This window comes from Dinoponera quadriceps, unplaced genomic scaffold, assembly GCF_001313825.1.
Source record: "Dinoponera quadriceps isolate SergipeBrazil2010 unplaced genomic scaffold, ASM131382v1 scaffold1352, whole genome shotgun sequence".
NCBI lineage: Eukaryota > Metazoa > Arthropoda > Insecta > Hymenoptera > Formicidae > Dinoponera > Dinoponera quadriceps.
In genome coordinates this window covers 351,454-373,898 of record NW_014555567.1, presented here as the reverse complement: position 1 = coordinate 373,898, position 22,445 = coordinate 351,454, and the positions used below count along the sequence as shown (strand labels likewise).

At 44.7% G+C, this 22,445-nt stretch overlaps 1 protein-coding gene across 2 annotated transcripts; it reads right to left on the bottom strand.

Moving 5' to 3' along the window:
• Positions 1-5,318: 5,318 nt before the first annotated feature.
• Positions 5,319-21,842, bottom strand: LOC106744709. Of its 2 annotated transcripts, none has more exons than XM_014619680.1 (4): positions 21,120-21,841; positions 13,807-13,930; positions 9,096-9,362; positions 5,319-7,077 (listed from the first exon to the last, which is right to left on the bottom strand). In XM_014619680.1, the coding sequence occupies exons 1-4, from the start codon at positions 21,120-21,122 to the stop codon at positions 7,016-7,018; spliced, it is 456 nt and encodes a 151-aa protein (XP_014475166.1). In that variant the 5' UTR covers positions 21,123-21,841; the 3' UTR covers positions 5,319-7,015. The 2 variants fall into 2 exon arrangements, with proteins under 2 accessions (XP_014475166.1, XP_014475165.1); XM_014619679.1 differs by having other exon boundaries at positions 6,992-7,077; positions 9,010-9,362; positions 21,120-21,842.
• Between the last annotated feature and the right edge of the window lie 603 nt (positions 21,843-22,445).

The window sequence follows — 22,445 nt, the reverse complement described above, 5'->3', positions numbered from 1 at the left end:
AATCGTAATTGCGGCATGTTAATGAGAGGTACATCATGAAAACAAGATCGCCTCTTTAAAAAAAAAAGCGTGTTCTGCGCGTCCAACGCGACGTAATTAAAAGTGAAGGTGCGAACGAACAAATTATACCGAGGATTCGTTAAATATTTTTCTGCGATATGTTTAATCTACGACGCGTAAGGCGCTGTAGGCGCAACAAAGAGACAACGTGCACACAGTCGTAAAGATTGAACTTCGTGAGTGTTTAACAAGATAGTAAACTTGTATCTAACGTTGTTACCGGCTAATAATGTAACACCCATTCTTCCTAGCAGCTAGATAAGCAACTAGATAAATAAGTTAGTTGATGGTTAAACAAAGGAAATTACAGAGTTGTCTCTTACGAAATGAAAAATCATAATTAATTACGCAGACAATAATACAATGTTCACTTTTGTTTTTTTTTTAAGATTTTTATAGAATATAACGTAACCTCAATTTTGATTTACTACTTCATTTTTAAATATTAGTGACGGATACACAGTAGCTATATTATAAATTTTTGAATAGACAGCGTCGTCTAGGATAGACAGCGTCGTCTATTATATTATATATGATATATATTAGTTAAACAACGATTAGATTACAAAATCTGTTCTACGTATTAAATTCAATTGTGGTAAAGTAATTAATGAATTAATAATAATCAGTCGGTAACAACCTAGTAACGAGCTGGAAAATTTAATCTAATCTGTAGTAGCTAGCCACTAAGTTTTGCACTCAGGTCGATCAGATAAGGGAAACCGAAGCAGGTTGAAAAAGCGTCTCGTTTATATATTTATTGTGAAAGAAACAATGCAAAAATATTTCAGAACATCGAGATTAATCTCCGATTTTTATTAAAATCAAGAAAATATTACGGTTGACAAGAAGAAAGATGTGATCCGAGAACAGCTGAATAAATTCTCGAGCGTCTCGAAATTTTCTCTTAATATTCTTCATCCTGACTGGACAAGCTTGAATGACGTGTAATTAGTTAAAATGAACTTTTCTGCAGCTGTACGATATATTGATTTGTGTAATAAAAGTAATATTCACACGCACATATACACACACACACACACACAAAATATTTTGAAAAGATGTTATAAATAAACCTCTCATTTATTACTAAATAGCTCCAAATATAAATACAGGGTGTTGCATCAACACACAGCTCATTACGACGGGTTGCCTGCCCAAAGGCGCGCGATGAGAGAGTGAGAGAGACCTGCCTGAGTTTGCGCGGTGCGCTCTCGCTTACTCACGCGTGCCCCTGGAGCGTGCAACCCGTTGTAACGAGCTGTATGTTGATGCAACACTCTGCACATCTCTTAATATGCATAATGATACTTATTATCATATAATGTTAACCTGGGAGGCTACTTTCGGACCTACCTTGATACCGCAGCACAGATGCTTCACATTTTTCGGTTATTACAGACGAAACTACACATAGATTACAGGATTTTTCGTAGCATAACATAGAAATATAAAAGAAAATTGTTGCTATCATCGTTGCATGGTCAACCGTGCCGATTAGTCGTCTGAAAGATTACGACGCCGAAATTCTGAAGAATACCGAACCTGCACCGGTGTCTCCCTTACGTTTACACTCGGACACATTCCTCTCTCCGTCACCGTTCTCTTTCGCTTTTCGCGAGCGGCGTTGGATCTTCCCCTATAAAATAGGTCACCGGACAACGCATCACCATCGTCTGCTTCTCTGCCGACCGTTCCCTCTCCCCTCTCTCGTCTTTGTTGCGTCCCTGTCGCGCGGGCATTTTCCGGACGACGCACGTGGACGCTCCTCCGTCTTCCTGACAGGCTGTGCAAACGGAATTTTTCCATTGTCATGCCACACCTGCCACCGTCGTCTCCGACGACGACGACGACATGCGTGGCATAGGTGTGTATGTGTGTATGCGAGCTGGCGCGTACTTTCGCACATGCAAACACACATACACACACGTGGCTCGTCCCGCGCAGACCGCGGCCTACTTTAATATCCTCCCTTTTATTATGCACCAGGCGAGAGCCAATAGATCCTGTTTACCGCGAGACCGGTTCGCGAGCCGGCGACTGCGTGGTTTAACGGTCCTCGTCGGCTGAAAGGGCAGCTCTCGGCGGTAACGTCGATTGTCCGTGCGCCATATTAAAGTGACACACGCCGGTGCATGTATCAACAACGGACGCGATCGTTATCGCGTGTTAATCGCGCGGACCGGAAACCGCAAGAAAGAGAGTGGAATTGTTTTATCGCCACCATTTCTCCTGCCTGAGATTACTTCACTTCGAACCACGTTCGACGGGGAATCTTCTTTCTTCGTCTCTTTGCCCGGGAAATTTTTCACAGATAATTAGATGTAATTATATATAATTATATACGAAACGCTGGAATATAATTATATATGAGACATTTTTGCCCCCAGGCCCTTCTTCATCCATCTGTTTTATACACAATGCAAGTCTTTCCAACTTACTTTTTATATACGTGAGAAATAATCCGCACGTGAAGGAATGATTTCTGACATAAAATGTGATGTAAAAAGAAATCGCAAAGTGCAAAAGTAAATATGTAGAATGTCTCGAAATTAGACGACAAAGATTTCAGATGCTTATAAAAGATATTAAAATACGTAATTTTTGTTAATAAATCTCGCATATCCGCAAATGAATCGTTTTGACACGAGAGTGAATTATTTACAGCAGTTGCTCGAAGTGTTGGCCATTTACATTTAGTTTCTCCATAAATAAAATGCATATCGGTTTATCGAAAGAAAATTTGCATTTTAAAAACGAATTTCGAACAAACAATAAAGAAACGCTGTGATACTGAGCTCGCGAGTAAAGAACGATACTAATTCTAACGTTTTGAAAATTTCCAACGATCTTTAGTTTGATAAAACAATTTTTATTAATGTTTCTTATCAAGAGATCAACAAAACTGGAACGAGAAAAAAATTCTCTATATTGAAATAATTCTGCGAACAACTGCTGTAAATAGCTGTACCAAAACGTCTCATTAGCGAGCATAAGTTTGCCGAAGAAAATTATCCGTTTTGATAATTGGTCCTTTATAAAAGCGCCCGAAGTTTGTCAGTCTAACTTTGAGACACCCTGTAGACGAAAATTTGGGGAAAGATGGGGCAACAATGAAACAAGCTACATCTGATAATCACTTTATCTTGACTCGAGCACTCGAGGGCTCTGATTCTCGTGTTTACACAGTAGAGAGCTTCGAACGACACCGATACCGTGAGTTCATCGAATGCTGGGAAAACACGATGCGGGGAACTCTCGAGTGTCCCTCGAGACATGTTTGAAGTGTTCCTCCTCCTCGCAGAATCGGGATCGCGCCGGATGGTAGTCGGGATAAGGCGACACGTGAGATAAGGAATTCGCTCACATACGAATCGAGATTGTATTGTGTTGCCACAAGTAGAAGTAACGTACATACGTTTCACAATTCGTGCCGATCACGCGCCGTGCGCGCGCGCGAGTCTAAGAGTAAATTGTTACGCAAACAAAGGCCATGGGGGACGCGCTACCGGCACTTCCGCCGCCTCGATCGAATCCTATTATGGTTTTTAACGATAATTATCGCATCATATCATAGACCGTTTATCAGCGCTTATCGAGCGCGCGCATCCGCGTTTTCGCGCGAGGGGTGGGAGAAACGTAGGCGTTTCCTCACTCGCTTTCCTCCTTGTTCTCTCTTTCGCCTCGAACATACGTCGAATGTATGTGTTTGCGCGCGCGCTCGCGCGTGTATGTGTGCACGCGTTGTATACGGGAATACTCGCGTGTCGCGAGATCGCAACAATCGCCGGCGGTGGATAAAAATCGAGTTACCTTTTTGGATCGTCTGCGACTCGACTGTCGCGGTCGTTCCTCGTTAAAGTGTTATTATTACCGTTATTGACTATATGAAAAACAGGTACGCAGGCGTGAAAAAGCGCACATTACCGACCCTCGAGTCCCCCGTCGCGAGACGAACGCGAAGAAACGACGCGACATCTCAAGCTAGGCGTTTGATCCGGACGACGCGACGCAAACTTCCCTCGGCGGAGAGACCGTTATCAGTCGTTGCTTATCACACGCGTCTCCGGCGTCATCCTTACCGGAGATATCTCAGCTTTATTCGATAACGCGGCCGAAATCGTGGAGCCGCCGTATGTATCTCGTCCATTTCCGCGGACCTCGTCGAGACTCACGCACTTACAGATGCAGCTAGATTTAAATTGCGACTACGTTTACACGACAACGTGTAATCCGTGCTTAGTAACAACTGGTAGTTAGTCAACTCGTGCATCCGATCGGTGTATTCTTTCAATTCTGAAAATATGTTCCCGGGTGAATGCAAGAGTTCACTAACTACGGTTGCTGTTGCTAAACCGGAATTAACGTTGCCGTGTAAACAAATTGTTCAGAATTCATCGGCGCGACTCGCGCCTAAAATGCCGCGCGTGTCGAGGGGAGAACAAGCCGCTTCATCGGGCCTCGCGTGTCCTCTCTGCTGTCTTGTACATATAAGTCTCTGCGGCAAAATTCGTCAAGGAAGAGAGACGCGAACATCCGTCGAGAAAGCACGGACACGGGGTGCCCGTTAACGTTAGAAACATGTGGAAAAGTCTCGGGAAAATGTGTCTCGGCGAACACCGCCCTCACGACAAATCGATCCCCTGAGTCGATTATTCCTCGACCCTGGGGCGGGAGTGGGGACCGAATGAGGCCGTCGTTCGTCGCAATTTCGAAGATTCTCAAACTTAATCAACACGTGATACATGTGCCGTTCTTCTCGGTAAACGCTGAACTCGATCTCACGTCAACGCTGATATTTTTGTCATTAACTCTCGAATGGCAAAGTGAATTTTCAACGTAGAAAGAAAAGTATCAGAAAAGTAAGGTTGGATTCGACTTTACGTTCAGTTTTGTTCATTTTTCACGCAATTAATGTACAAAATGGGTAAAAGAAGTAAATATAATAACACGAAATATTCATTAAGCAGAGAAACAGCGCGTGCATGCTTTAAGATGAACGACGTGGGGTCGATTCGACCCCATCTTACCGTTAGAGGGTTAAAAGACAAAATATACTGAGAGGAATTAATTATTTTCGGCTTCAACTATACCCTTTTCATGGTTTTAACCATAAAAATAGTAATCGCAATATGTATATAAGATTATTATCATTGACGCTGTAGTAACATTTATTAGAAAAATGACTCTCCTGACTATAATTCTCTCATTATGATAGTTACAAATATCAAATATTTGTCTCAATGTAAAATAAATAGTTGTCTTATCACTCATTCGTATATTTTGTTATCATGTTTATTTATATCATTTATCAATCTCCATGTGTCGTTTTCGGTGAATTGATAACGCAGCATGAGTTGAAAGTCACGTAAAAACGGCCCGACACGAAACGTGTTTACAGAGACGGGGACACTCCGGTACGTCGGAGTTGCGTCATAAAATACACACGTATTTTCGGGTGGGACGCACTGTACAGTTCTACGATATACCATGTATTTTTTTAATTAATACTCACAGTATCACGAATTAATTGTATTACATTGTATTAATAATACCGATGTCGACGCGGTTCTTCATTATCAAGAGCGTACAATTAATCTTTTTTCTCGCTACGCTAATCGTAGGTAGGGCGGAACTTGCAGAATCGATTAACAACAGCACGGAGCCTAAATTAGCCCGACGAGAGCTTCTTCTTGACGGATACATTTCCCGTCCCTACGGATCCTCTTCTACGCAACGCCCATTAATCGAGACCACGATCGATAATCGCGTAACGTAAAACAATTAACACCGCGTGTACAATCGCGACGCGCGGCATGCGACCGTAATTGTGTCCAAAAAGACAAACGGCTCGCGTAAAACGTTCCGATAATTACGCACCGTGTTTGACGCAAAGAGTTAATAAAATGCGATGAAATTATATGGGAAATACAGCCGATACACGCACGGCAATTTCATTGGTTATTGGATTCCACCTGGAATTCGGGGGTTGGAATATTTACGAATATATACTGTTATTTTTATAATAAAAAATAGAGTATCTAAGAAAGACGTGCTATCGGTTAAAAAAAAAGCCTCTTTTGTACATAACAACTACACATTACGCGTTAAAAATACAATACATATAATGCAAAATATTTACCACATTTAACAAACTCTCGAATGCTATATTTCAGCTTGCTCGTCATGATTCGTTAAAAATAAAAAAAAAAAGAAAAAGAAAGAAAAGAACGAGAAGAAAATCGATGTAATATAATTTACAGCTAATCTTAGATTTATCCGTTTGTATTCGCACAAATTCTTCACCGAATCGAACTGCGCATCACTCCGAACGCGACGAAGTTGGAACGTACATTATAGTTCTAACGTTCTGCGTGAGCTTTCGTGAGCGAAAGTAATTTCGCTCGGATAATACTTTGCTTGGATCGGCCTTACCTAAGCAAAAATAGCTGCTTCTCTTCTCGAGCGCACGCTTGAGTCCGCGCGTGTGTGTGTATGCGTACGTGTGTGTGTGTGTGTGTGTGTGTGTGTATGCTGTTTGGAGGATTTATCATAAAAATGAAGGATGAATATGTAATTTACAATGCTCACTTCGGATACAAGATCGTGCCTGAGACGAGCCTCGGGAACGGATTTTCCCGGACACGAATCCACACTCGAGGCGAATTTCATAAATTACAGACTCGTCGCGCCCCTACGAGCCTTCAGTCGTACCCCCTTCGATCATGCGACTCGCTTCGAGCCCTACAGCTCTATCTCTCCGTCAAATTCTAACATTCTCTAGCAATCGACAAAACGACACGTCGTTCGCCTGGTGGCCATAACAGTCGAGTTAAGGAACGTTCGAGAACTTCGTTCACAGAAACGCCAAATGTTTCCCCCTTGTGGTCGACATCGATGACGGGGAGAGGCCAAGTGTCGTAAACAAGATTCGCTACGAAGCCTCACGGCCATGTCAGCCATGCTGTTTCGAAGTGCCCGGTATATTCGGGTCCTGTCCGCTGGTGTTGGACTGATCTGCAACAAATAACTCGAGTGTTTCTTGTTCTCTCGGAACGGATACCTGGAACACACAAACTCGAGTGCGGCCGATGCAAACGTCAAAATATACTCGTTAAAACAGTCAATACAGGATATATTCCGATTTCGTGTCAATTAAAAAAATAAAAATTCGTTACAAAGTGCGAGGAATCGTGCGAAGTCGAATTGCAAAAAAATTGTATACCTCGCACTCGCGCAAACCATAGAGAATCGTGGCGGGGACGGTGAATAGTCGATATTGAGGAAGAGTCGGAAGAGAATGTTTACACCGTAGACGTACTAAATATAGACTGAGCGTGAGATGCAAGACCTGAAAATCATGTAGAAAGAGACGAAGGAAGGCAATTACCGTGGTTCTGTCTTTCTTTAACGTCCTCTCTAAAAAGAAGTGGAAGTATCCACACTGGAAAACCCATTTAGTTGACTCAAACAAAATTTGCTTGGAATGTGCTCAAACAAATATTTTGATTGTGAGAAACCAAAATTTAATTTTTTGAAGATTTCTCCGAAACCAAACTTTTCTTCACCTTTTTTTTTTTGTTTCAAGAAACCAAACGTTTGGTTTAGAAAAACCACATTTTGGTTCTCATAACCAAAACATTTGTTTGATTATATCCTAATCAAATTTCGTTCGAGTCAACCAAAGGAATTTGCTAATGCAGACGTTCATTTGAAAAAGCCTCGGTAATATTTTTTCTACTTGATCTTCTCTCTCTTTCTCTCTTCACTGCCGACATTAGACATTAGCTCGGTCTGTCTTTACTACACCTACACGCAGATAATTTTTTTCAAAGATATAAATATTTATGAGCCGAAAAAGTACGATAGTAACTTTACTCAGCTAGGGTATACTTACAACGTTGAAACATTTCAAAGCGGTATGGGAAATTTATAAAGTAATGGTCGGCTCGAACTACCGGTAAGGTTATCGTCAGATCAGGGTCAAATCAAAAGACGGTCCGCAACGATTTTTCGAAAGAAATCTGGCGTAACCACGGTTGTTTTGCCGTAATCAATAAACGAGAATGCTTACCAAAAATATTAATAAAATAATATATATATTTATAAAATTTTGTCCCGTCATTCACAGATTCTGAGTAATGTTGCGAATTTCCCTTCCTCCTTTACGTTTTTTAATATTTGATATGTCCAGAAACATCTTTTTTTTTTTTTGAAACGTTTTCACGTTCTTCGTCATACAAAATTAAAGCGATTTTAATAAGCAAAGACTCGGAGAGTATATTAAAACAATATATTGACATGGATAATATTGCAAGACTGACCGACACAGGATTGTCAGATGATTGACGTGCATATATAATAACAGTATACGTTACACAATAATTAATTAATTGAGACAAAACTTTTTTCTATATTGGATCGGTATTAGAAATAACATGCTGTCCAAACTGTAACGTCGAAAATGCATACATCGGTATGAAATATTTTTTATCTTCCTGATATTTCTCTGCACGTATGGTAAATTTATATACAATCAGGCTGAAAAACATATTCGATCAAACTATTCGTTTATTATTTTTTTGCTGTCGTATATAAATTTCCGTTTCAATATCTTAGTCGCGCAATACAAGTCTAATAAATTATGCTCCATTAGCATGCTGTGTTATTCAACAAAAAATTTCCCGTTGTTCTGGGTGGTTTACACCCGGCGAATTAGCGCGCGCGTGAGAAGTCGTGCACGATGCGAAGACAAATCTCTCCTTGAATGATTTATTACGCATCGTCCGTGCGATTTGTCGACGAAAGAATCCGATACAAAAATACGCAGTCCATCGGCTTTCCGATTTCCGTGACTGACGACTCTTCCTCGTCTCGGCCGTGAGTCAAATTAGTGCGTTGTAAAAGAGGAGAAGAAACAAGCAGCTCGATGTAAATTAGAGAAATTACACGAAAATCTCAAGGCGCCCCGCGCCGCGGAAGCGGGGCTGCGATGAGCGCGGTGGAGCTGTTGTGTGCGACACTTAGACCGGCACCTGAGTGAGTGGACAACGCGCCGAAACGATCTGGAAGGTCGGACAGACCGGTCTCGGCATGTCGGCCAAGGATATTCGGTAGTGCGTTCCTCCTGCCGGTCCTTCCTGTTGACAGGAACTCCTTCGAGCCGTCGCCGCTCTCGTAGGAGCCGCCGGGGGTGACCGAGCCGCTCTCCGCGTTGCTCACGCCCTTGTCGTTGGGCCCGTCGGCGCCGATCTCTTCGGGGCCAACCGGGCCAGCGCGTCTCGGCGTCAACATCCTCAGCACTGCGAACAGATGGCAAGAGTTTTTGTCCTTGGCTCTCTCTCGTCAACTTTTCTATGTTTCTCCCTTTTCTCGAGAGGGTCTTCGTTCGACTGACGGTCCTCCTCAGACACGTCGCACGAATCGGGAGTTAATAATTTTTGTTCGCTTAATCGTCGTAAACGAGATGACTCGGTGACATGTAAGCAGAGATAAACGGACACGTAAATGTTAGCTCGATCGGCGGAAGCGACGCGAGGAAGAGCATGTAAAAATATCACGCATTAGAGACAGAAAGGAACAAGACGAATGCATGAATAATAACGGCTGTCTCGGGCCGGATTGCCTCGCCGACGCTCCATTAAGAAAGTTAAGATGCGATAGTAAAAAGTCAATCGCGACTTGATAATGAAAAAGGCGAGGCGACAGATACGCAGGAAATCGTGTGGCTCGCTCGTCGACGCGTGAAAACGACAGTATCATGGAAAATAAAGCGCGTATATACGTCGAGATATGAGATATGCGCGTCGTTAATTAGAGATATCTCACTTCAGGATCGTTTTAATAATTCAATCGCTCGTTATCGCGATCGTATCGTATTCGAGTGAGCTAATTGCACGCCACGATGACACATCGAGAATTTTTTCTAACGCGTGACACATCGAATTGCCGTCAAAAGGAGACGTTTCCGCGCAATTGATAAGTTTTCTTTCTTTTAAAGTAGGTCAACTCTACTCACAACCCACCGACGGATTTCGGGGTGAAAATGCACGGCCGGACGCGATATCACGCTTAATTCAATGTCGTTTCTGGGCGCTCGCCCTGTTTCGCATAAATTCCTATCTACATCATAACACGACAGCTTAACCTCCTTAATTACATTGTAGCACTCTAATTACATTTCGCGCTTTACGGCGCGGAGCACGCGAGAACGATCGCGAGGAAAACGATCGATTGCGTTACACACGGAAACGGTGAACTGTAACTCTCGACGTATGTCACTCGGTACAGCCGGTATCTGCATGCCAGACAGATCGAGAAATTAACGAGTACAGAGTAATTAAAGTGTACACCGGGGGGAAGAAAAAGCGGTTGAATCGACAAAATCGACGGTAATCTTCGTTCGAAAAAATATTGTATCCACTGAACGAATTACGCGTTGACGCGACAATACATTGCATTGATATAATTACTGATCAAATCTTCGAATCAGTTGATAACAAATTACAGCAACTGTACGCGGAAAAAAAATTCTTAAATGATTAATACATATTCTCATAAATGTATAAATAAGAATATTATTAAATAATAATAATAAATGTTATAATCTTCTCGGGAGATTCTTAATCTTGATTCGATTGAATTTGTATTAATGCAAGTATTACTTGCACTCGATTCAAGACTAGAAATCTTCTAAGAATATTACAACGTTATAACATTCTTGCTTGTACACGAGGATATCTATCGTTGATTCAAGACTATTTCTTTTCTGTGTACATTCCGTTCGGTGGACTAAACGTGGTGCTTGGGAAAATTTGTTTCGTTTAAGCAAAATCTCATTGCTTCCACAATTCTTCTTTTTTTTTCTCGATGTAAAGGCCTTTGCAGGTAAGAAATTTTTAGTCATAACCGTAAATTTGTGAGAAAATTGGCCAATCACGATTGATTATTCTCCCTGCGGTCGGAGAATTATCGATTGCGATTATGCGGTTGTGATGAAAAATTTCTTACACGCAAAGGCCTTTGGAGAGAGAAATTTCGTAGCATTTTCCTTTTCCCTTACGACCGGGCGTTCAGGTCGGGGGAGATTTTGAAACACTCAAAACGCGCGTGGACTCGCCGCTCTCCGACCTCGAGCTGCACATCGTCAAACGAGATTTATAACATCTTCTCGCGGCCAGAAGGGAAGGACTACCAGTTTGTTAACCCCGTTTCCGTAAATAGCCTAGCCTTCTCTCGTAAAACAGACGACATAAATCCCCACCTTACGGCCAAGTGAGAAAAATAGCGGAGCGCTCGATGCAAACGTCGAGATTCAGAAGGATGAAGATTTCATCGACCATCTGTGTGTGTATGTGTGTGTGTATATGTGTGTTCTGTCCGGAACACGAATCCGTCACTTGCCCTCAAGTTTCCCTCAAGACCCGAGAGGATTTTTCGTTTTCGGTGAATCACGCGAACGAACGAACGCAGACACGACGAACGACGACTAATCTAATCATAATGCTTTACCCTCTTCGTGAACCGCCAGGTATCCGTCGTCGAAAACATTATCTGCCTCCTCACGAGGTCCGTGTATCGAAACATGACCCATATCTACGTGATTGGGTGTTTACGTATCGCGATAAGCACGGCCGAAGGTGATTGTGACCGCAGCGTTCGCCACGTGAAACTGCCACGGAGAGATCAACGGAGGAGGAAAAGTTTGAAACTCGCTCGTCCCGCTAATGACGCGTCGCTAATGACACCGACCGCCGCCGTGTGTACACAGCTGAGATATTTGGAAGATACGCGAAATGCGTCTGACGAACTGTCGGCGTTGTTCATCTCGCGGGAAGACTGCGATTTAATTTCGAAGTCAATCTTACGTCAACCGGGGTAACCCGGCCGAATGCGTTCGCGTAATCTGAAAAACGTCAAACGCCCCTCCAAACGCGGAGATTCCTCGCGACGTGAGAAGTCGTACCTATAATTAAAATGTAAATTATCAACGTGATGGAAATAGCAGAAAACGGAGTTGCAACGTGGGAAAAGAAATGTCGGGAAACGACGTTTCAGTTACATCTCTCCTCGTAAATAAGTAAATACTTTCGAAGCTGTTGTCAATCGAACGTACACTGAGAAAAAGATTTCTTCGGATTTGATAAATTTCATCGCATCCAAACAAATTTCATCAGCGGCTCCAAAGAAACTAATGTTTCGATTAACAAGTATGATGTTAACAAGTATGTTAGGCTATTCAACGAATGCGTATCTTTACCTTAAATAAAAAAATTTGTCTGAAACGAAAGATAATTCTCTTATAAAGAAATTACTTGTTCATTTCATACATTTATTGCGACCAAATAATATTTTATTTGGTTAGGACATTATTTCAAATAATAGCATTCTTTCTGTTAAGTAATGGAGTTTTCTTGTATGAGACGACAAAATTTTTACTCAAACAAATAATATTTCATATATATGTTGTTTCTATAAAGCTAAAATTTTAGAAATACTAAATCTAAAGAAACTCTTTATCTCTGTGCACGAAATGCGAAGGAAATTTAATTAAAATCCGCTCGTCATGTATGCGACGTAATCGTGACGATCGATTTTACAATTGCAGATTAACAATGTTACAATTGTTAATCGTTCCCTTGAACGCAATGTGCATGTCACGCAATTTGCACTCCCACCCTCCCTCCCAACGCGCAATTAGTCGAAGCTGTAGATGCGACATATTTGATGGTGCACAAAATACGCGCGGCAATGGTAGTATTTTGCGAAATGTCCGTTCCGATCGGCGGCCGATTTCGGGAACATAATTGTTCCTCGAAAAAATACGCCGCGATCCGCGAGCAAATAACTGCCCCGCTGCAATCGGAGCGATATATTACGATACGCTCGCGAATCGAGAACAGCGCATGACATAACTGGGATTTCGCGAGGTAAATACGCAGGTAGCAGTCGCGCGAAAATCGATAACCCATCGTCGGCGGAGACTTTGATTTTATCGCGAGACGCGTCTTATCTTCCCGTGTTCGCGTGTGGTTATTTGAGAATATCAGATAACTATAAATGCACAACATACACACACCCACCCACACTAACACACACACACACACAAAAGCTATCATCAAATACAAGTATATATTTCTCCGAAGCGTGTATAATTTGCAGAGCAAAGCGGAGGTCGTAGAATCAACATCAATCAGATGTTAACAACTACAAATTATCAGATACTACGAATACTACTTATTCGGGAGAGATAGAGAGATAAAGAGAGAATGGGAGGAAATAATACAAAGCAGCAAAAAACTCTCTTTAATTCGTCGAAATTCATATTTTACGGACTGATATATGAGTTGAATTCGAAACGACACACTTTCGCGAAGAGAGCGCGATGGTATTGGTTGTTATTTAAATAACCGATCGGCGAGTTTATTAGCAATTAATTTACGATCGACGTGATACGGATATTGCGTCATTACCGACTTCTGAAACATATACTGTCGATACAATCCAGCCCGTCATTAACTTTTCAAGCGTGGAATCCCATCGAATCCGTTGCGAAATTTTCGTCGAAGAAATTACCGTCGCGAGAATGACTCGCAAAGGGGCCGCTGTCGCAGGAAATTAGTCGAAACGCTGATGCGAGGGGAGTAATTAAGAGGCATTAGTGGCAAGGAGAGAGGCAGATAGATAGATAGAGATAGATAGATAGAGAAAGAGAGAGAGAGAGCACGGTGCTGAGCAAAACGATACCTTTTACACGAACGAGTCGCTTCCTTCGAGATCCCTTGAGCGACCCGTAGCCGGAAACAGCGAGGCAATCTCCCGCCGCCGTCGAAGAAGCGCCGTCATCGGCCGACACTTTGCGCAGCTTCACCTGATCGAGGGCGTTTTCGTCGTGTTACAAGTCGCTCTCTCATGATGGCATCGTAATAAAAAAAATCTGAACAACGGTGTCGCGTCCGAGACGAGCGGTCCGCGCGCGCGTGCCGAGATGCACGTACGCGTAACGTCGAGTCCGCGGAAAAAAAGTTTCTTCGGAAACCAAGGTAAATTGCCTGTCAGAAGGCATACAATGGATCCCGGTGACTCATTTTCCGTATGATTCCTGTGTGTTTATATGCGATATCGATATCATCGCGCTGACATCACCTGTATCTGGTTGCTCCGCGCGCGAAAAAAAATTCGCCGGCGACGCCGATCGCAAATATTTTTTCGGGACGACTGTCGCGCGCTATATGCAAAAACTACACCTGTGACGTGCGCGAGTGTTTTACGTATCATTTATATTCGAGGAGAAAAGAAACCCCGTTTTTTTTAAACGTAATGCCGACTGGAGATATTTATTCAAGACAATTATTATCGCGTCGATATGCAAACGACACTTATGATGATTAGATGCTTAGATAGCTTCATGAGCAGCGACGAAACGCGGAAAATCGCGATCGAGAACGCAAAAGTGTAGAGTGTTTTAACACATTACTTTGAATATTCATGCTTCTCCGAAAATGAAGAAAGGTTAGCGTCATGTAGAAAAAAAGGTCCTGTCGCGTCTACCCTCTGTCTTGTTTTTTGTCTCTTTTGTCTTGTTTGTTCTTCCCCTTTTCTCTAAACTTTTTAGCGTACCGCCGTTCGAGACGAATAAAATGATAATTCTGTAACACAGATGAGAGAGGCAGGATGTCTCCATGGACTCGGTGCCGACGAAGAAAAAAAAAAAAAGAAAGCGAAGAAACCTCCTGCAGATCGCGAAACATCGAAATTTGCGACCGTCGATTTTCCCCACCGGCGATTCTCGGACCGCGGTGCACCTTTAATTCACGAGCTTAATCCGTGATCGAAGGTGCATACCGAGTGCACCATTTCCGCAAGCACACAAATTTCCATAACCGCCACCTAACCTTGGAAGATAATACCCGGCCGCGTACGTCGTGCGAATACGTGCGGCGAAATACATACATCGAAGTTGCTTTATATTCATTCATGATTCATGCACCCACACCCACGTAGCGACTGTTGTGCATGATAAAGCTGTTTACATTGTACGTAGCTCATAGCCCGTACCGTGGTGCCGCGAGAATGACAAAGGAGGAAAAAAAGAGACGGAGTCGCGCACCGTCGTGAGAACCGAACGAGCTAAATGGCGTACGTACGTTTTCGTTACCCACGCCGCCGAGGCGCACCGAGATGCATCCCCGAAAGGCAACGAACGGATAAGTCCGACACGCGCGAATTTCCCCCGGTTTTCCCCCCAGATTTCCCGAAACTCCAAAGCGTCTCCCTCGCGCGAGGACGAGCGTGAAATCGACGAAAGTTACGTAAAAGGCGGGATTGCCTTGATGTACTATTACCAGGTGTGCTCGGCGAAGAGAAGTTCGATACGTCAGCGGGGTATTTTCAATTGAAAACACGACACCTGTGTCGTCTCGGTAAAAATGTTATCCGTCAAGAACTCGTCATTTCTGCTGAACGGTGTGAATTGCAAATTTTTTCGCGGAAGAAAAAGCAATTTCTCGAATCTGTCGGACGGGGGCTTTTGCAGGAATTGACCTTTCGGGAAACTCGACGTAACAAAGAGCTTTCAAAGGGGAAGAGAATACATGCAGGTGCGAAATAAGTTTCGGTGTAACGAGAAAATAATATCTTGTTTTATGCGGGTATCCACGCGCGCTTTAATACGCGCGGCTACCGCGCTAATACAAAGAGAACACGAGCACGAGCTCGCTCGTATTCAAAGCCAGACGTCTATACGTCGTATCAAGTGTTTTATCCTAAGAAGAAAGGAAGACACGCACACCGCGAAAAGGAAAAACCTCTGACGCAATCGGCGACTCGCTCGGGAATCGATGTGTGAGCGTTCACTTACGCAATCACGCTGAGACACTTCCGGTCCCTAAAAATTATCATATGACGCGGTGATAAAAACCGGCAGTTCTACCTTGGAATAGTCATCCGCGATCGTGGGCGTTTTTGCCGGCTGGATTTAAAATTCAAATCTCCAAGGAATCATACATCAGATTTTTTCCTCGCTCCCCCTCTCCGTGCATAGAAAGATCGTGGTAAGCAGAAATAACGTCTCTCAGACGCGGTAAATTTACCTAAAATCTGTATAAATAGATCAATCTCGCGGGGTGCGCGCGGAGAAACAATAGAAAACAAATTAGTCTACTATTTTTACTAGTTTTTTTTTCTCTGCGAGAAAAAGTTGCGAGTCGAACGTTGTGCGTCGCCAGAAACACACTTCGATATCTTTTTCCCCGCGGCGGAGCGGAGAAAGAGATTAAAATGGACGCGCGCGCCTCTTCTATTTTTATACGAGAAACGCGCAACTTCGAAATACCCACGGATGTCCCTGAGCGTGATGACTTGTGATGCTCGCGGGAGCTCAGGACACACATGCGGATTTTCACGAAAACTTACGTCGTGTGCGCGACGTTAATTTCCACGTGAAGCCACCGCCGACGGCGATACCTGGAAAGACTCGATGATGAAGTAAGACGGTGCACGTGTCGTGTAAGCTTATCAGGACGAAACGATCTCCGCGTCGCTCCGCTAGAATAAAAAAGGCCGCATATCGACGTCGTATGCGTCGCCGTCGCCGATATTGTACGTCACTTAGTCCGCTGATATTACGCGCGTCGCCAAATTGAGAGGTGCTCCCTCCCTTAACGGGGACAACTAAATCATCTTTCAGAGGCATTAAGGCTTCCGACACGTCGCGTTGCAGCCATATCGAGCTGTGACGTCAAGGCGGCGAATCAAAGCGAAATTTTCTTCTCACAGCACAGCATCGAATGAGTCGCTCCCTCTTCGTTGTATTTGCAAAATTTTATATTAACCTTTTTATTATTCTGCTCTTCCTCTTTCTCCTCTCTTTTTCTAAATGAATGGGCGGGAATTCAATCAAAATAAGAAGAAGCATCGACTTCTCTTATTAAGGAACGACGCGACTTCGTTCGGAGGCTGAGAGACTCGCCCATCGTCTTAAATTATAACCGGGCAGTTTTTCGCGAGCAGAAAAACAAAGCCGGCCGGTATTTCGAAAGGCTGCTTCATCGAAAGCGCATGGTGACGCGCGGAAAAATTTCCTCATTTGCATCTCGGCTTAATAATTTATCGCCGAAAATCGCGCGTGATTGCGCCCAGGGGTCCTGATATAATTCATTAGAATTGCAACGACAAAGTTCGGGCGATATAATGTGGGAACGACAGAGAGATCTTATTTTTCTTTTATATCTCGCAGAAATATATACAAAACTCCTCGTTCGTAGGAGCGCGCGTCTTTAATAATTCATCACTTTTTTCGAAACAAGCTCCGCCACTCGAGCGAACGAGTAAGCGAAGTCGCTCATATGTACGTACACACATACGCACGCATATATACATACCCACCCATACACACAACAAACAACACCCACGAACAAAACAGCCGCTATTTTTAGTGAGTCAGGTGGGTGCTTCGCGCGATACATATATGTTCGTCTCGCGCACGCACACACACACACACACACAGTGGGAAGAGAGCAACGACAAAAAAAGGAGCGTCGCTCGAAAAAGAGATCGTATCGATAATTGGCGAATCGGTCCTTTGTTCGCAAATGCACGAAGTCACGGGTCGAAGGGAAGCCTATTTCTCGCGCTAATTGGCCCGAACGAGAGTCACGTTCTTCGTTTAACCGACAAATCAAGGAAAAGGACGAAGTTATACGGCCCTAGTGCCGTGCTCGCGCACACTCTCTCACCGGCCGCAATGTCTGTCACGGGTAATATTCTATGAATGTACGTGGAATTCGATCGGATAATAATAATAGTGCGACTCGCTTTCGCTGCAATCGATATTATCCGCCGGTACATCACGGCGAACCTAGTTTTCCCGCGATCTTTCCTCCTCCCCCTTCTCCTCTCCGCTCTCGAGGTGCAGCGATCTCTTTTGTCACGTATTATTTATACGCCTCTCGCGCCTCGTCGCGGTGATTTATTCGGATTTTGTCAATTTTCTTTTTCTCCCCGAGGTGAATCCTTCTCACCACCATCCGTCTGTTCGCGGGACATCGTCATAGCGGACGCATTTATGCGCAGAGGATCGAGCCAAGGAGCAGCTATGACAGCGCTACCAGCGAACGGATAAATGCGATCTGTGTGTCACCGGAAAAATAATAAAAGAAAAACCGATCCCTGTCTTCTTTTTAACTTCGATCCTGTAGAATCTCCTCATCATTATCCGCGGTATTTGCTCGCCGTTTTTCGCTGCCGATCGATAGCTTCAGGCAAGAAGATAGCTCGAGGAAACTTACGCGAGACAATAAGGTCCAATCTCGGCAGAATGGAACGTGAAGGACGCGAGCAATACTATCGATCGCCGGTCGTCGCTGTATTTTTCCCCGCGGCGACGGTTTTTCGGCGTTTCGCACGGCTTGTCGAGGTCGTGTTAAGAATTGAACAGATCGAGATGAGAGTTCGCTATAAATTACGTGACAAACGCGACAAGGTGGTGTTTCTTTTCCATTTCGTCGCGCGGTTGTTATGAAAAATTGAACGGCGCAGCGGACGGAACAGTCAAGAGGCGGAAAAATCGGTAAAATCGGCCAGTCCCAATTTATCGAAGAATCGTTGCAGAAGCTAATTTATTTGTTACGCCCAAGTGTTCCCACGCAACAAAAATACTCCTCGATCACCCGCAGTACAGTATAAATGTTTTGTTTGTGTAAAAAAATCGGTCCTTGTTAAAATTTTTACATTGAACATTTTTAACACACCCGTGTGTTAATTAAAAATTTATTAAAATTTTTTTGTGTTATGTTCGATATTCAACATATGTAAATGTTAAAACAATACATTTATAATTCAGTGTCGATTAATACGTATTAATTTTGTGTTAATCTTCAACACAATATTTGTGTTACTTTTCAACACATTTACTTTGCGTTAAATTAATACAAAAATCTGAGTGGACCGTTTGGGAGGTGTATTAAATTTAACATAAAATTTCTTATCGCGCTAAGTTCTCCACGATGAAAATATCGAGACGGTAGTAGACTCTAAGTTTCAAGGAAAAAATTTCAGGGAGAAATCTTGTGGTAAAAACGGCCCACTGAAATTTGTCTACTGAATATACGTTGGCAAGGTGAATGTATCAATTTTACATTATATTTATGCGCTTTCTAACATTCCCCGTGTTGAAGTAACACGAAATTTCAGACTAGTTAGTAGACTAGTTTTGGCACAAAATTTTTCACTGCGTACAGTGATCGCACAGATGATAAGTGTCACCCATCCACTACTAAAATAGGCTTGTTCATTTTAGCCGGACTAGATTGCACATTTTGCTTTTAGAGCGGGTCAAGCGTACAAACCTAGCAGTGAAAGGAAAAGTAATGGAATTTCGGTGCTAGTTCAGCTAAAACGGACAAACCTAAGGTATCCGTCGGAAAATATTAACGAGTATCCATCTTGTGCTTCCTCGTGTGTTCGTCAGTTAGAGACTGAACTTTCATTTTAAAGAAAATCTTTTATGACTGTTATTTCCACATAAATAAATGTCTTATCATTTTCTAAGGCGATTTCTTTTATCGAAAATGTCAATTTAAAACGGAGAACACTCGTCATCTACGCGCGATCCATTCGCGTTACATTTAGAGACACTCTACCCGGGATTAAATGAATTGTCAGACGATTAATTTCAGACAGCCGAATCTTGCTCTTCGTTGATTCCCCGAGAGAACTTCGGTTCGGTGAGTCTGTGATTTGCGAGAGTTAATCGCGCGAGATATTCGAGGATTCGCGGAGGAACCGGCAAGATTCGCTCGACGATCTTTTCCTCGATACTTTACGTCGTGGAAAACGCGACTGCAAATTGATTAAAGCACTCGTAAATGAAAGGTGGCTCTTTCGCTAGGTCAGGGACATCGTGCGCGCTGCAAGGAGTCTTCAAAGCCGCGGTTCTTAACCATCTTTTGACAACTGACACCTCTCGACACCCTTCTTGAGACGTTCCAGTGCCAGGTGTGAAGAGAAGTGAGAAAGAAGCGTGCAATCAACGCGATTCGCGTTATCTCCCGATGAGATCGAGAAGAAAGAACGTCGGAAGTCGGCGACGAAAACAGGTTCCTGCATTGATCTACCCCGCGACGCGGCCGTCATCCGCGAGGAACGCGCGCATTCCGGGCTAAGAACCGCTGCTTCCGAGATTCCGAGGCGCGACGAATCTCGGATATTGTCAGAGGGAAAGCTTCGACGGGGGAGGCGGAGGGAGGAGGCATTCTTGCCTGAAAATGAATACGCGGGTAATAACGTCAGGAAACACCGGTCGAGTTTAACGTTCGGCGTTTCGTTTTTTTCCCCTCCTCGGCGATTCTATCGACGTGCGTCGCAAACCGGAAATTGCGCCATCGCCGCGATGAATCATCGACGAATTACCAGCCAATTTTGACATCCAGCTCGCTGTCCCTTGTCAGAGTCGGAGACTGCAGCCTCGAAGGAATTCGGATATCCGCGCCATCGGAAAACGATAAATCGCGGCCACAAGGCGGAATGCATCGATTCTCGTTAGGGGATTTCACGACGGGATGAAGCCGTTCCGCGCGTAACTCGTGCCGCATTCTGCACTCGGGTCACGATTTTCGTTTTCCGCCGCCGCACGCCTTCTCCCACGCGATCTCAAGGAGCGTGAAAAGGACGGGAAATAATACAATGGAGGAGCGCGCTCGAGGAACTTGAATGCGGGACGGCGTGACGAAACGAGGTGTGTAAAAAACAAGAAGGGACAAAACGATCGGAGAACAAGTCACGCGAGAGAGCGAGAGAGAGAAGCAGACGACGGCCGAAAGACAGCAACTAGGCGGTTTCGGCGATTCCAAACAGTATAGACAAGAGATTATCAGTAACGATGTTTATCTCTTCAAGTTTGCGAGAGCGGGCGAGAGCAAAGCCATCGTCCGGGCCGCAGCGGGCGCGAGCGAGCTAGGATGCGAGCGAGAGTAAAAGCGAGAGTGCGAGCGAGCTGGTGGAGCGAGCGCGTACTCGCCGTGACGCGCGCGCGTGACGTCGCCGCTGATTCACAGACTCACCATTGAGATGACGTTGCCTGCGATGTGCGCGTCCCTTCCTTGTGCGTTATCGCCGCGGCGTGTGTTGTGCCACTCCGAGGCGCGCGTCGCCGCTCGGACGCGAGAGAGAGAGAGAGAAGGAGAGAGAGAGAATAGGCAGCGCTGTGTGCGCGTCGCCGTTCGCAGCAGTGAGAGCGCGATCCCGCCAGCGATCGCGAATACGTGCCGCCGGAGCGACGCGCGACGCGATGCGACGCGACGCCGCGCCGAGCGGCGCTTCTGCACGCCGCTTTAACGAGCCCGACGAGCGCGTGAATTCCCTCTTTCTCTCTCTCCCCCTCTCTCTCGCTTTCTCTCTCTCTCTCTCTCTCTTTCTCCGGTGGCCACCGGCGACTCGCGCGAATCGATACTTCCGCGAGTACCCACGCACTCCCGTGACTCGTGTTCGCCTACGCGACGAAACGCCACGAAGGCGTGCAGGCGCGACAGCGGCTACGACGACACGCGACCGCGAAAGGTGGACGCGCACGGCGGCCGCACCGACGACGATCGTCGCGGCACCCAGTCGCGGTCGAGTGGATTACGAAGACGGCGGTCGCGTCGAGACGCGACGGACGGAGCGGATGGGCCGCGTGTCGACTGCGGGTGTGCGGTTCAAGGAGGTGGCGGCCGGCGGTGCGCGCGACGAAGACGACGACATGGTTTTCCGATCGTCGGCGGCTGACTTTGTTCTGCTTTAGGTCCGCTGCGCCGGCGGGTCACGGCGCTGGCGGCCGGCCGCACGTTGCGCGCGCTCGCCGACCGCGCCCGAGCGCTGCCGGAGATGGCCGAGCAGCCGGCGTGGCGCGAACGCCGAGCTCCTCGCCGAATTCGCGAATCTCGATTTAGCGTTCCGCGTGCGAAAACTCTCCACGATGGAGACTTGGAATCAAAATCTGGTCTACGGTTTTGGCAAAATCTTTCGAGAGAGAGAGAGAGAGAGAGAGAAACATGTATATTCGTCTCTCTCTTTAAGAAACATGTATATCCTTCTCTCTCTTTGACTTATCTTTTCTGACGCGCCACGCATGCGCTATAGATAGTCTACGCTGTTTTGAGTATGAAAAGTATGAAGCCGCTTTCTGAGGCTTGAAACTCAATAATTGCGGTAATGAATGCGGTAATGTGCGGTATAATTTTGTAGAAATCGGTGCGGCACCGTTTTGCAATAATTTGTCGCGCAAAAATTATGCGATGAAAATATCTCCTAGAGATCCTCTACGCCGGACTGGATTAAACGAACACATATCAAATTGCACTTTTTTCAACGTTTATTCTTTATTCGTATTGTTTAAATACAACGTTTGT

Bases quoted from the DNA above. Each gene is read 5' to 3' on its own strand.
- LOC106744709 (XM_014619679.1), bottom strand. The intron at 9,363-13,806 runs GTATCGTTTTGC...ATCTGTTCGCAG, and splicing joins GCGACTCGTTCGTGTAAAAG to TGCTGAGGATGTTGACGCCG.